Here is a 14,535-nt window from a genome sequence, read left to right as displayed (position 1 = left end):
ACCTTAGAAGAAGTGAGAACAGCATTAAGGAAAATGAAGTCCGGGAAAGCAGTGGGCTTAAGTGAGGTCACAGCAGCTAGGGGAAAAATGGCTCTTGAGGGTAGTTGTAGCATTATGGACAGAAAAGCATATGCTGGATGGCTGGAGAATAAGTATGCTAGTGCCCGTGTACAAAAACAAAGAGGACATCCACAACTGGGGGCAGTAAAGAGGTATCAATCTCCTGTCACATTGCATGAAAGTTCTAGAGAGGGTGATAAACAAATATACAGAATAGAAGAAAGAAAGATGTGAAATGAAGAGTTTGGATTCAGATAAGGATGCAGCGGAACCTACTTAATATTTGCATTGTGACAGATAGTTGAAAAGAAGCTAGAGATGAGGAGAGTCAAGCTGGGCATTCCCAGATTTAGAGAAAGCATATGACAGGGTCCGAAGAAAATTGATTTGGGCGATCCTGTTCTGGTTTGATGTCCCAGAAACATTGGTAGAATTTGTGCAGGCTATGTGCAAAGCCCCAGTGACACAAGTTGAAACAGTGTTCAGTCTCTCAGAGGGGTTCTCATTGGGAGTGGGTATGCATCAGGGTTCTGAGCCCACTGCTGTTCTTAATGGTTATGGAATACATTAGCAAACAAGTCAGAAGGTGAAGAGCAACAAATCTGCTCTATGCAGATGATGTGGCATTACAGGCAGATTATGAGCTAAAACTTCAGCAAATGATAGTAGAACAGAATGCAAAACTGAAGGCACGTGGGATGAAATTGAGTACAGACAAGACAGTTGACATGGCAGCAAATGGGAGAAATCAGAAGAATCTGATAATGAGATAAAAGGGAAAATAATGGAACAGGTTAACAGCTTCAGTTATCTGGGAGTGGTGGTTGAGTGGAACAGGTTAACAGCTTCAATTATCTGGGAGTGGTGGTTGAGTGGAACAGGTTAACAGCTTCAATTATCTGGGAGTGGTGGTTGAGTGGAACAGGTTAACAGCTTCAATTATCTGGGAGTGGTGGTTGAGAAGACGGGAAGTCTGAATGAGGAGGTCAAAGCTAAAATCAGAGGAGCTGCTGCCAACTGGCACAGAGTGACAGAGGTAGTGTATGACAGAAGAATGCAAAGAAGCTCAAAAGTAAGGTGTACAAAACAGTGATGCGACCAGTACTACTGTGTGGCCCCAAAACCTGGACAGATAAAGGCAGCGTAGTTGAGGAAGCTACAGGTGACAGAGATGAAATGCCTGAAGTGGGTGGTAGGATGCACACTGTGGGGCATAAAAAGAAATGAGGACATCCGAGCAGGAGCCAGAGTAGCTCCAGTTGCAGAGAAGGTCAAAGAAAACAGATTACTGTGGTTCAGGGATGTTCAGAGAAGCAGAAGACAATCCAGTGAAGAAGATTTGAGACTGATAGGAAGAAGGTAAGAGGAAACCAGGGCATCCAGCAAAGAGATGGATGGATTGTGTGAGAGAAGGCCTCAAGCTTGACTGTCAAAGAAGTTGAGACTGACATTGAATCGAGAGAGACGGTGATAGTTGGCACAGCAATCTGAACCTATTTAGAATATGGGAAAATGGAGACTGATGGTGGTTTTTTTGGATTCACAAAGTTGCATTAGTTACTAGATAAACCATAACCATTAATTATTTTTTTCTTCTCCAAAAAGCTTGTACTATCTACGGATTGTTTACTTCACAAAAAAACATGCACAGACTGTGTGTGTATGGATTAGCTTTTGACTGGGTTGGTTTTGCTTTTCTCTGTAATAGTATATCTAAAGTTAGTTTTCCTGACTGTTTTATTAACCCTAAAAAAGTAGTGTGCAGTAATCCTTCAGCATAATTTTTGACCAATGATAGTACATTTCCCTCTGTTTACATTAAGAATGGTACTCCTAAAGTCTGTTTCCTTACCCTTTAACTCTTCAGCATTAGGTAGAACCAGTACTTACCTTACTCAATGTATCTTACATTTATTTTCCAAAATTCCAGGTTTTTAATTCCTTTTACAGCTTTTACAGATTATCTTATTTAATTTTAGACTCCATCTTTGGGTATTCCATATATTTTAAATGCAATCAGTCTTAGTTTTCAGGAGCATCCAGTTATCAATTAAATATTTCCATGTTTCCTGTGCTACATTATCTGTTCATGTTGGTTTTTCCCTCTTATAAATAACATTAAATACATTGTTATACGCAGGAATACTTACATTTGTATGGTTAGCTACATCTGACAGATTGTCTTGCAACAAAGTATATGCACATAAACATCCAAATGTATGTGTTGGCTACTTAATTTCCCACAAAAGTCACTTACAAAATGCAATTTATTCTTAAGGTAGTTCCGCAAAGTAGTCTCCACATTGCTCTCAATCATGGGCCAAAATTAGATGTCCTAATGTCTGAATCACAGGCCAAAATCTGAAGTCCGAATTCTTGGTCTGTACTGTGGGCCACATGTTTTCTTTCCTATAATATAAATACATATACACTTGCATTACGCACAGAGGATTAAGGTTCCTACCTATTAATGAACTGCATTCTACAGTCAGGACTACTGATTGTTTCCACTTGCATTTGCCTACCATTTGACCCTGAGCAAGTCACTTGACCAGACAGTGCTCCCAGGTTGCCCCTGAAAAGGGACACTTGTGTCCAGTGAGATTAACTAGCTAACGGCATTTATCAGCCATCATGATTCATCTCAAATGTGTCAAATTGACCTCTGTATTTCAGCATATTTAGAGCAAATTGTTGCTCTTTTCCAACCTATAGTGTATAATTCAAAGCTGACTGTTTGAGGAAGCATTATCTGTTGTTACCAGTTTCCAGTTTCTGAAAGTTTTTTTTTTTAGTTTGGGACATTATATTCAAAACTCAACAATCTGAAATTCCTCATTCGTGTAGGAACATTCAGTATTATTTAGGGGTTCCTAAAACAAGCAACTGCTGTGTCAGAAGGTATAAAAGAGAGTGACGTAATAATTTTCATTTGCTTAAAAATACATTACTGTCCTCTTAACCACTCTAAATCATATGTCTTATTTATACAAATTTAAATTTAACACTAATACATGATATTATTCTGTCTGGGCTAATATTTATTAGTATTTTTCAAAATGTTACAAGATGCTATGGCCTATGGTCACATTCTGTTAATCATAGTATTCTGTTTATTATTTTATTTATCTTTTGTTGACCAGGTTAGTTCTACTAGGCTAGTGACCTCTTTAGAGAGGAGAACCAAGGTGGTGTTTCTACAACTGGGAGAAAAATTGGTGAGAGCATTGAAGAACCTTCTTACTCTGTTTAATAGGCACATCAGGATCTTTAACATCCACCTGAGCTACTACCAACATAAGCAGATAGGATCTCATTTTAATGCTTCTGAAGGAAGGCATACTCGGGAGTACACCACCCCCTAATACTGTACTGCAGTGTCAGCAATTAAAAAGGTAATCCAAATACATGGAGTGGTACTATTACCCACTTTTGTATTCTACTCCAAATGTGATTTTTATAGCTTGTATTATTAAATTTAACCACATACTTTACAGATATTCGCCTTCTTGTACATTTGTATTACGTTAAATTTGGATATACAACAGTTTAGAATTAAGCACAAGCCAGAACAGACTGCCATATCAAAAATATGAAGCCCTTTTACCTAATTCAGTTTGACTTGAAGTGTCTGTTTTATTGCATTAACAGACTTCCTATTTACATTAACAGAGTAGTTTCTTGACCTTCAGGCACAGCCCGTAGAAGAGGATGTGTAATTGTAAATTCACCCCAGGTCTGAAACCTTTGTCCTGCTTAGAAAAGGTAGTAAGTAGTAAAATTTATTTATAATAAAGGGTAGTAATAAATGGGATTTGTGGTAGCTAGGCTATAAAACGTGATCAGCAGCTTGGTATAAACCTATGAACCTATGCAAGCACCCCATTAGAATGAATGTACTGTAAATGGGTCTACTACCATTAGCTCATGACATGCTTCACTACTACCACTTGGTCATATTGTCAACTCCCACCACCCTGATTCCTGTGCACTACCACTAAACTAACTATCCCTAATCCTAAAAACAACTTTGTATTGCTGCCTAAACCTAAACGTCCCGCTCCCTTCCATAACCTTAACGCTGAGCTAACGCCAGATTGCTGCCTAAACCTAAAATCGTCTTCTCCTCCCTAACTCTTAATTATGAACTAATCTTTCAGCAGCTGGGCTTTGAGCAGTTGAAGTAGAACTACCATGAGGCTACTAACTTTTGACTTGTTGATTTCAGAAATAGACAAAACCCAGGACTACAGAATGAAGCTCATAAGCGGCTCATAGCTTTACTCCTCTATGCTAAGCTGCCAAATGTTTGCACAGCAGGATTTCTTTACCCTGTAGTTTAGCCTTTTGTTAACTTCCTATTCATTCCTGTCCCTCTGCTACTGTAGAATGTGCCTGTTCTTAAGCCTTCTAATCTCACACTGCTCGCTTCTCTTTGACTTCTAGTACATCACATGGGCTCGGTCACCTATAACCTAATCCTCTTTTCTCACCCTGCTTACTTCAGTCCCAGTACGTAGTGCATCGCTTGGATTTAGTGACCTGTAGTTTAGCTGACTGATCTAACCACACTCACTCCTCTCCTACTCCCAAGTGTACCACGTGGACTCTGCTCTGTCACCTAGCCTTACAATTTCATCCTCTTACTTTCCTCCGAATCCACAGTGCAGAGCTTGGGGTCACTGATGTGTAGCCTTGCTCTTTGGTCTTATCTTACTCTGATGTTCTTCGGGTTTCACTGTTGCAGTTATCACATTTGGGTTATCTGCCTGCAGGTAGCCCTCAGCCGGCCTGAATACCAGAGTTTTCGGATTTCTGCGTTGGATGCTGTCGCTTCTTCCTTGACGTCAGGTCATCAGGGGTATAAAACATGCAGCCAACGCCATTACATCAGTCTTTCTTGCTGTGCAGTGCCCGTAGCAGAAGCAGTTCACAAGTGCCAGTCGACCGACTCCTGAAATTTTCGTTTTTGAGCTTCAGACCCAAAGTCTTTAAAAAAGATAAGTACCCAGTTGGGGATCTTTTTTCTTGCTCTAATCGATGTCAGTAAAAGTTAACAATTGTTTACCTGTGGAAAGCAAATACCTCATAGAGATTTTCATTCTTACTGCATCCCCTGTTTAGGCCCAGATCACGACGTCCCTCGCTGTTGGTTTTGTGCCTTGTTCAACACCCGAACTATTCGTCGTTGGGCTATTTTTGCAGACAATTACTTTCATACTCAAGCTGTGTACTACGAAATGGCTTTGTTAAGCCATCTGACTACCGATCTTCCGAAAAAGCGTAAGGATAAAGACAGAGACAGACCGCATAGGTCCAAAACTGCCGATGACGCTTCTGTTAAGCTAGATGCCAGTCTGCCGGTACTTAGGTGCTTTTGCAGCCCCTGATACCCGCTACTTCAGATTCCAGGCCTCTACTGAGACCCATATGCTGCGAGATGCTTCCTCGACTATGGAACCTGTGGATGTCTCTACCTTGGATGGGTCCGGAGCCGCTGTGCAGGCACCGGATTCTGAGGGTGTAGTCAGGCCTACAGACATTCATATTAAACTGACGCCATCATTTTCATCCAAGCCAAAAACTCTCACTATGCCTAGAAAACTGACAACCAAACTGCAGGTTCAGTCCCATATGCCTCAAAAATAAATGCTTAGAATGGCTGAAGACCGTATTACCTTTATTAGGGGAAGCAGGCCTTCCCCTTCTGAGAGACCTAGAACTCATTTTCTTTCCGATTCTTCTGATCAGGAATCTGATATTTCTGCTCCTTCTGGTTACCAAGATTTGCCCTTATCTACTTATGAGGATTCTGATGCAGAGGATTCCATTCCCTCTGCTTCCCCTCCAGAAGATTTTTCTTTCGGTGAAACCTTGCATATCCTTAGGGAGCATTCCACTGGGAAAACCAGGATTACTCCAAGTCCAAAAACAGACTTGGGGAATTCTTACTCCTACCTCAACACAGGCCTTCAGCTATCCCTTCTGTTCTGGACATTGTAGATGATGCTTTCTTGGAATCTAGCCTTACCCCAGACATTTTACCTCCGGCTCCCAGAAAACCTGACAGGTACTACAAAGTACCTGACTCTCACAAGTTCCTCTTCGAGAATCCTTCTGTGGATCCAGAGACCATTTCCCAAGGACCAAAAGGCATTAAGGATACTGCTGCCAAAAATCCTACCCCTTCTGATAGAGATTCTAGAGCCTTGGACAGATGGGGTAAGAAAGTATGCACTTCTGCTACTTTGACCATTAGGGCTTTAAATTGCCAGTTTGATATGTTAAAGTATCAGCAGCATATTATGGGACTACTTAGACAGAAAATGATGTTGATTCCTGACTGTGCTGAACACAAGATTAAATGCATTCTGCAGAACAAGTTGGGAAACATACTTTGCAATGTGGTTTTGATGCTTTAGAAGCATCTTGCAGGGCTGCTGTCATTGGTTCTGTACTTAGAAGACATGCTTGGCTTAAGGAACAAAACTTGCCAGATCATGTTAAAGCTATATTACTGGATGATCCCTTAAACCAAGACCGCCTTTTTGGCAACAAAGCAGAAGACGACTTCAAAAAGGACGGAGGAAAAAGCTAAATCTATGCAAACTGTTAAAGATTTCCTACAAGTGCAACCTCCTAGATTCAGTAGGCATTGGCCTTCAAATAACTGGTCCTTTCCAGTCCCTTCCAGGCCTTCTCAGTCCAAACCCAGGAAAAGCAGACCACCTAGGCTACAGTCTCAGACTACTCACAGATCTAAGCAGTGACAGACTCCCACTTCCAAAGCAGGGAGTAGTAAGCCACCCCCCTACGGAAAAATGGCACAATGACTTGACCTTAAACCTTCCAAGCCCTGCTCAACTACCTGCCCCCTTAGGAGGAAAGTTCGCCCTGCATGAACAAACTGGGAACTCATTACCCAGGACAAATGGGTTTTGAACATAGTTTCCCAAGGATACAGATTCCACTTCCACACACTACCAACCCCAAATGGTTGGCCAGACCTACCCCCAAATCAATGGGCGGAGGCCCAACAGCAGGTTCTCTCTCTTCTCAGTATCAGGGCTATTCAACCTGTCCCAACAGAACAAAGGGGACAAGGTTTTTATTCAAGACTTTTTCTAGTACCCAGAAAAGAGTACTCCTGGTGTCCTATCCTGGACCTCTCTATTCTCAACACCTTTCTGGTGGTTCCAAAATTCAAAATGCTAACTCTTCAACAGCTTCTTCCTATGCTAGCCAAGGATGCCTGGCTGGCAACCCTAGACTTAAAGGAAGCTTACCTGCCCATCCCAATAAGAGGATTCTGCAGACAGTACTTACATTTCAGGGTGGGCTCCATGCACTTTCAGTTCTCTGCACTTCCCTTTGGCTTATCTACTGTGCCCAGGGTGTTTACAAAGTGTCTAACTCCAGCCATTGCATTTTACAGGCAGAGAAATATTCAAATTTACCCATACTTGGACGATTGTCTGATTCAGGTAGAAAGCCAGGATTTGCTGTTACAACACCTGGCATTCATAAAGAAACTTCTAACCTCATTGGGGTACACTTTCAATGAAAAGAAATCTCACCTAGTACCCTGCCAACAGATTGTATTCCTGGGAGCAAGCTTGAACACAACGTCCCAGATGGCATTCCTCACTCCGGAGAAACAAGTTTGACAGCCTACTTCAAACTATTGGCCACAAAACCCCGGCTGTCTGCAAGGAGCATACTGCAAGCTTTGGGGTTCATGGCCTCTTGCATTCTACTAATTCCATATGCAAGACTCCATATGAGGAAACTCCAATGGTATCTAAAACGCCTATGGTGTCAACATTCTCAGGACCTGGAAACAATGATTTATGTCATTCCTTGTATAAAGACAGAGTTCCTGTGGTGGGCAGAGGCCTTCTACCACAACAAGGGACTCCCTTTCACTCTATCCCCTGCTGCCCAAACCCTAACAACAGACCCATCAGACTATGCATGGGGGGCTCACATGGCAGGGCAGTGCATTCAGGGCACCTGCATATCAATCAGAAAGAAATGTTAGCTGTACAGAATGCTCTGACAGCCTTCAACGACCATATTCCTCCAGGACAACAATTGGAAAAGACAGACAACACCACAATTATGTGGTACATAAGCAGGAGGGAACCCACTCGTACCCTCTCTGCAGATTAGCCATGGCTCTGTCGGACCCAGCCTTGAGCTACCAAGTACACCTACAAGCACAATTCCTGCCAGGCAAACTAAATTCACTGGCAGATGACTTGAGCAGAAATCTCATGGAACAACACGAATGGAAATTAGAACCCAAAATATTCAACCTCTTGTGGAACAAATGAGGGACTCCAGAGGAAGACCTGCTTGTCTCCCCTCAGAATTACCAATTGAACAAATTCTGCACAAGAACCCCCCACAGTCAAGCTTGGAAATTGGATGCCCTGTCCTTTACCTGGGAAAGCCTCTCGGTTTATGCCTTTCCCCCTCTGCCTCTCCTCTTGAAGGTTCTACTAAAGATCAAACAGGACAAGCCAAGAACAATACTGATTGCACCAGACTGGCCACACCAGCACTGGTACCCCCTCTTGACACTGCTACAACCATGGCACCTGCCTCAGACCCCTTCCCTGCTGTCCCAGCAGGTGGGCCAGATTCTGCACCCTCAGCTTCAAACCCTGAACCTTGCAGCCTGGCTAATTCCTTGAGCTCTCCTCTAGCATCCATCAGTAAGCAGGTACTGGATGTCATTCTGGAGACAAGGAGGCCTAGTACTAGAAAATCCTATGCTGAAAAGTGGAAAAGATACTGTTCCTGGAGCCAGGCTCAGGGGATGGGCACGACGGTGCCCAGCTTACCTCATATTCTGCAGTACTTAAAAGAAATGCTCCACAAGGGCCTATCCTTCTCGTCAATTAAAATTCATGTCTCTGCCATTTCAGGACATTGTAATACTGAGCCACCCCTCTTCTCTCACCCCTTGCTAAAACAATTCCTTAGAGGGGCCAAAAATTTAAGACCCCCCAGGAGAGCTCCCGCTCCAGCCTGGGACCTTAACTTTGTATTGGAAACGCTCACCCCCCCCCCCTTGAGCCAGCTGCTACAGCAGAGTTGAAATTCCATTCTTGGAAAACAGACTTCCTTCTAGCCATCACTTCAGCAAGAAGAGTGTCTGTATTACAGGCCCTCATGGCAGTGGAACCTTTCATTATCTTCCATGCGGACAGGGTTTCCCTCGGGACTAATCCTTCCTTTATGCCCAAGGTGGTGTCTACTGTGGCCCTAAATCAGTCCATTTGTTTGCCTACTTTTTTCCCTAATCCACAAAACAAAGGGGAACGAATACTGCACTCTCTGGATGTGCACAGACAACTTAGGCTTAGTCCTAATCCACAAAACAAAGGGGAACGAATACTGCACTCTCTGGATGTGCACAGACAACTTAGGCTTAGTCCTGTCCAAATAGAATCTATCAGAAAATCTGAACAGCTGCTAGTTAGCTTTGCTGCAGGGGCAGAGTGGAAGGCTATTTCAAAGTAAACCATTTCCAGATGGATAGCCCATTGCATTAGTTTCTGCTACAAGCACCATGGAAAACCTACCCACAGGGGGATAAGATCACATTCTACCAGTGCTATTTCTCAGAGGAGTCCCTTCCAGGGACATCCTAGAAGCTGCTACCTGGAGCTCTGTACATACCTTCACCAAGCATTACCACATGCCTATCTTTTCTAAATCCCGAGCTGGATTTGCCGCTGCAGTCTTGCAGGGCTTAATAGCTGGCCCTAATGCTCTTTAACTTCCTCCTCCCTTCCTTAGCTTTGGGAATCAACCCAAATGTGATGACTGCAGCAGTGAAATATGAAGAACATAGTACAGTTGTGTACACTTAGCATAAATGCAGATGTTCGAGTGTATTCACTGTTGCAGTCCTGGCTACCCCCCCCCCCCTCCAGCCCCCTAATTTCTCTTGGTTTTACCTTTCCTTCTTGTTGGTATATTTATTTTTTTCTTGTGCATTTGCTTTTTGATGGGGGTTTACCATACCATTTAATTGCTTCCTATTGTGGGGGCACCTGACATCTAGGGCAAGAAAAACTGATGTAATGGTGTCAGCTGCATGTTTTATACCCCTGATGACCTGACATCAAGGAAGAAGTGACAGCATCCGACGCAGAAATCCGAAGACTCTGGTATTCAGGCCGGCTGAGGGCTACCTGCAGGCAGATGAGCCAAATGTGTTGACTGCAACAGTGAATACACTCAAACATCTACATTTATGGTAAGTTTACACAACTGTTCTTTCCTTCCCACTCCTAGCAGATTACACATACTCTGTGACTTATAGCTTAAGTCTCTGTTCTTTCCTCTCTTCCTTCTGTCACTTCTCTCCCTCTCTGAGCAGATCACACGGGTTATTTTGACCTGTACCATGGCCATCTGATATCTGGTCACTCTCTTCTCTTCATTTCCCTGTGTGTTACATGAGCTCAGTGACCTCTAGCCTAGTACTCTAATTTCAACCTTTTTTCTTCTCTCCCACTCTCCAGTGCATCACATGGTCTCAGTGACTTGTAGCTGTTCACACTACCCTCATCCCATTCACTTCCACAGTGCATCACCTGGGCTCAGTGACTTGTAGCTGTTCACACTGCCCTTATCCCATTTGCTTCCATAGTGCATCACATGGGTTCAGTGACTTGTACGTGTTCACAATGCCCTCATCCCAATTGACTCCACAGTGCATCACATGGGCTCAGTGACTTGTAGCTGTTCACACTGCCCGTATCCCATTTGCTTCCATAGTGCATCACATGAGTTCAGTGACTTGTACATGTTCACAATGCCCTCACCCCATTCATTTCCATAGTGCATCACTTGGGCTCAGTGACCTGTAGCTGTTCACAATGCTCTCATCCCATTCAGATACATTTCACTTAGTGGATTGCATAGGTGTAGTGACCACTAGCTGTACTTCTGTTATCTGACTCCAGTCACTCCTCTCCCACTTAAATGCATCCCATGACCTCCATGACTTATAGCTTAGCCCTCTAATCTCACTGTACTCATGTCTAACACTCCCCAGTGTGCCACATGGGGTCATTGAATTGTAGTTTAGCCCTCTGATCTCACCTTGTTTGCTTCTCTCTCTCACTCTTGTTGCATCCCATTGGCTTTGAGACTTATAGCTCAGCCCTATGTTGTCATCCCAGTTATTTTTTCCCATTAGCTGTGCAGCATAGGAGACTATTGTCCTGTAGTGTATGACGCTCACATTCCTCCCACTGCTGTTACGTAAAATTGGCACATCTGCCTACACTTTGGTCATCTGTGCTTGGATTCTTGTGTTTTTCCTTTACTTGAGCTACTTAGTGTTGAGCAACCAGCTAGTAAGAAAAACTAGGATCCTAGCCTAGGTACTCTGCAGTTTTGTTCCTGTTCTCCTCCACTTACTTTCAGCAAAGGCATTTTGCTGTTTTCTATAGCCATTTATTATGCTTGACTCCAGAATACTGAATGCCATGCTTTTTCCCTCTCCGGTTCCTTTACAAGGAATTGGAGATAGTTGCTTGTCCTGCTTGTGATGATGTGAGGTATTGCCAACTTTGCCAGGAAAAGTAGGGCAGTGGATGTATAACATCTGCTTGTGATGATGTGAGGTATTGCCAACTATGCCAGGAAAAGTAGGGCAGTGGATGTGTAACATATGCCAGCATAGCTAGCTGGAGTTTGTAAGGAATTGTATGTCATTTGTATATCAAACTGATTTTCACAGGTGCTTGTGTTTGAAAATGTATTCGTAAAGCTGCTTATGTTAAAAAAAATGTACCAACAGTGGGTCCTGCTGGACAGAAAATAAATCTACCTGTATGTCAGACTGTACTGTAACAGAAGATACTGGAGGAGAAGAGGTTAATCTCAATCCAGCTAATTTTGAAAAATTAGTTTGAAATTAAATTACGTGGTAGGCCATACAACTTGTATCTTACAGTTCTGATTTGCAGCCAGAGATGAAATGTCTGTAAAAACAAGGACTAGCAATCCTGTTGTATTGTCTGCAGCAGTGAACTAATTGCTACCTGGAAGGGTGGAAGCTTTGAAATCAGTTTATAGCTTCCAGATGCTAGAACACATCTTAGCAAAGCTATGTCTGTGTTTATGATAACACATATGTGCAAGATGCTGGTTCAGTCTCTGGTAAGGGGGGGGGGGGTTAGTATGGGAACCAGAAATCAAATGACCAGATGTATACGACACCATTCTGTAATCCAGCACAAAAATTATGTTTTAATACTAGATGAGACTGAAGTGTCAGGTCATTCTGTTTTTGTAACCTGACATAGAAGGGTCACTAACCTACTTCATCTTGCCTTGCTTTAATAAGTAACCAGGGAATAGTAATTCTTTAGATCAGTCAGGAAAATATAGTGAGATTAGTTAAGTATTATTTTTCTTTATCTGTGTGAATCTATTTATCTGTGTTGTTTTAATATTTCATGTGATTGAAACTCTGGTGTTTATTGTAAATAAATATTTAGTATGTTCATTTTATTTGTATTATTTATTATTGAATATATTTACACTTTTCATTGTAGCTGGTCTTTTAGAGAATATTTTAATATTTGAGAATACTTATATTTATTTGGTGACACTGTGGCCACTCCTGAGAGCTTTGCTGCATTGGTCAAACACAACCACTTGTATTAGTATTAATTTTACTCCGTATAATTGGGTGCCCTTGTAAGAGCCTTATAGTATCTGGCTTTGGAGTGTCCTAGTAGCAGTATCTGTCTTATAGTCTGGGCAGAGGGGCATAGCTACTAAATCTCTGCCAGCTTTTCTCAGCTGTGTGTGTGTGAAAATCAAATCTCAAGTGTGTGTGTGTGTGTGTGTGTGTGTGTGTGTGTGTGTGTGTGTGTGTGTGTGTGTGTGTGTGTGTTAGCTACTTGGAGCAGGGACACAGAGCTGGTTTCACAGAGATGGTGGTGGAGGACTTGGCTTGGGACACTTGACTGAGGTCTCAACTCTACAGCTCTGCCAGTGGCGATTGTTATAGAGGGTCTGGAGAGAGAAGGGGGGGGGGGATCCAGTCCCTAGAGTGAGTGTGTTTCCAGTGTGCTTTTAAGGGAAGTTGTGCTTGGTGCAGAGAGCTGCATCTGAAAATACTGTGTGTATCCATTCTTGTTCCTAGTGAATGTCCCTCACTTGTATTAGTGGTGAGGATTCAGGCTCCTTGATTACTTTTCCAAAGGCGGGATGCCACTGCAGTCATTACTCTTCAAAGTTAATTGAATGATGTTAGACTCAGTGGGCAAAAGGGAGTAGCTCAAAAGGGGGGATCATTTTTATCCTTGCAGTGCTTAACTATATTGTTGGCTAGTATAATCACCTTTCAGTGATTGAATCCCTGATATCTGGTTAAACTGACAAGTATTATTGTGAAAAGAGTATTATTGTGGAAAGCTGTTTGCCATCCCAGAGATGACATTTTGTGATTCATTGCTACTTTATGAAGCTGGGATTTTTCTTTCCTCTATGTGCAAATACCTCTGAATTAGTTATATTAATCCCTGGAGTTTGTGTGAATGTGTGGACTTTACTGCCACAAAAAAATGACATTTTTCTCACTTCTGTTTAGACAATGTTTTTGTCAGTGTTTTCAGCTATTAGAGAATCAGATGTCCAGAGTTTACTTTTTGGGCAGTGGTCACTTATTCAGTGTTGCTAAGAAATGCTAATGGTTTCTGTTAAAAAAATCCACAGATTAAACTGCATGCAGTAAAAGGAAGGATAATGCATGTATTTCCTTTTTAGGTACCACAAACATTTGATGATGTCACTGTCACTTTCTCAGAAGAGGAATGGAAGATGTTAGGAAAACAAGAGAAGGAGCTTCACAGGGAAGTGATGGTACAGAACTATGAAAACCCAGTTTCAATGGGTGAGTATAGTCTGATCTTAAGAAGTGAATTCTTTCTGATTTATGAGTGTCTTGTTAAAATGCTGTGTGAAGGATGTTTTAATTATTTTGTTTATCTCCTCCTTTTTTGCTTGTTGGTAGTGGACCCTTTCCAGCTATGATCCAGGCCATAATGGCAAGGGCTAATGAAATACATGTGGGCAACTTATAGTATGCAGTCTAATTTGTGTTTTTAGAAAGTAGAAGGAAATGCAATAGGAAAGTGTCACAAGGAGAAAATATTCCACTCGGTGAAGAGAAATCTGCATTACCTCTGGATTCCATAGATGTTTTTCGTGTTTCATTGTTGCAGTCATCACACTTGAGTTATCTGCCTGCAGGTAGCCCTCAGTCAGCCCAAATACCAGAGTCTTGGGATTTTTGCTTCGGATGCTGTCGCCTCTTCCATGACGTCAAATCGTCAGGGGTATAAAACATGCAGCCGATGCCATTACATCAGCTTTTCTTGCCTCGTGGGAACCCGAAGCAGAAGCAGTCCGCAAGTGCAGTTGGTCGCTACCTGA

At 42.4% G+C, this 14,535-nt stretch overlaps 1 protein-coding gene across 1 annotated transcript in view; it reads left to right on the top strand.

Annotated features, from left to right (window-relative positions):
* LOC122814459 (zinc finger protein 91-like) overlaps nt 1–14,535 on the top strand; it is a 586,949-nt gene that overhangs the window by 50,739 nt on the left and 521,675 nt on the right. Inside the window, exon 4 of the mRNA XM_044087039.1 lies at nt 13,867–13,993. Coding sequence (XP_043942974.1) covers nt 13,867–13,993 — 127 coding nt within the window. The remainder of the gene's footprint in view (nt 1–13,866; nt 13,994–14,535) is intronic.

The sequence above is a fragment of the Protopterus annectens genome, chromosome 10.part0 (assembly GCF_019279795.1).
Source record: "Protopterus annectens isolate FY-2018-M chromosome 10.part0, PAN1.0, whole genome shotgun sequence".
NCBI lineage: Eukaryota > Metazoa > Chordata > Ceratodontiformes > Protopteridae > Protopterus > Protopterus annectens.
The sequence above is the reverse complement of the archived record's forward strand: the minus strand, read 5'-3'. Positions and strand labels throughout refer to the sequence as shown.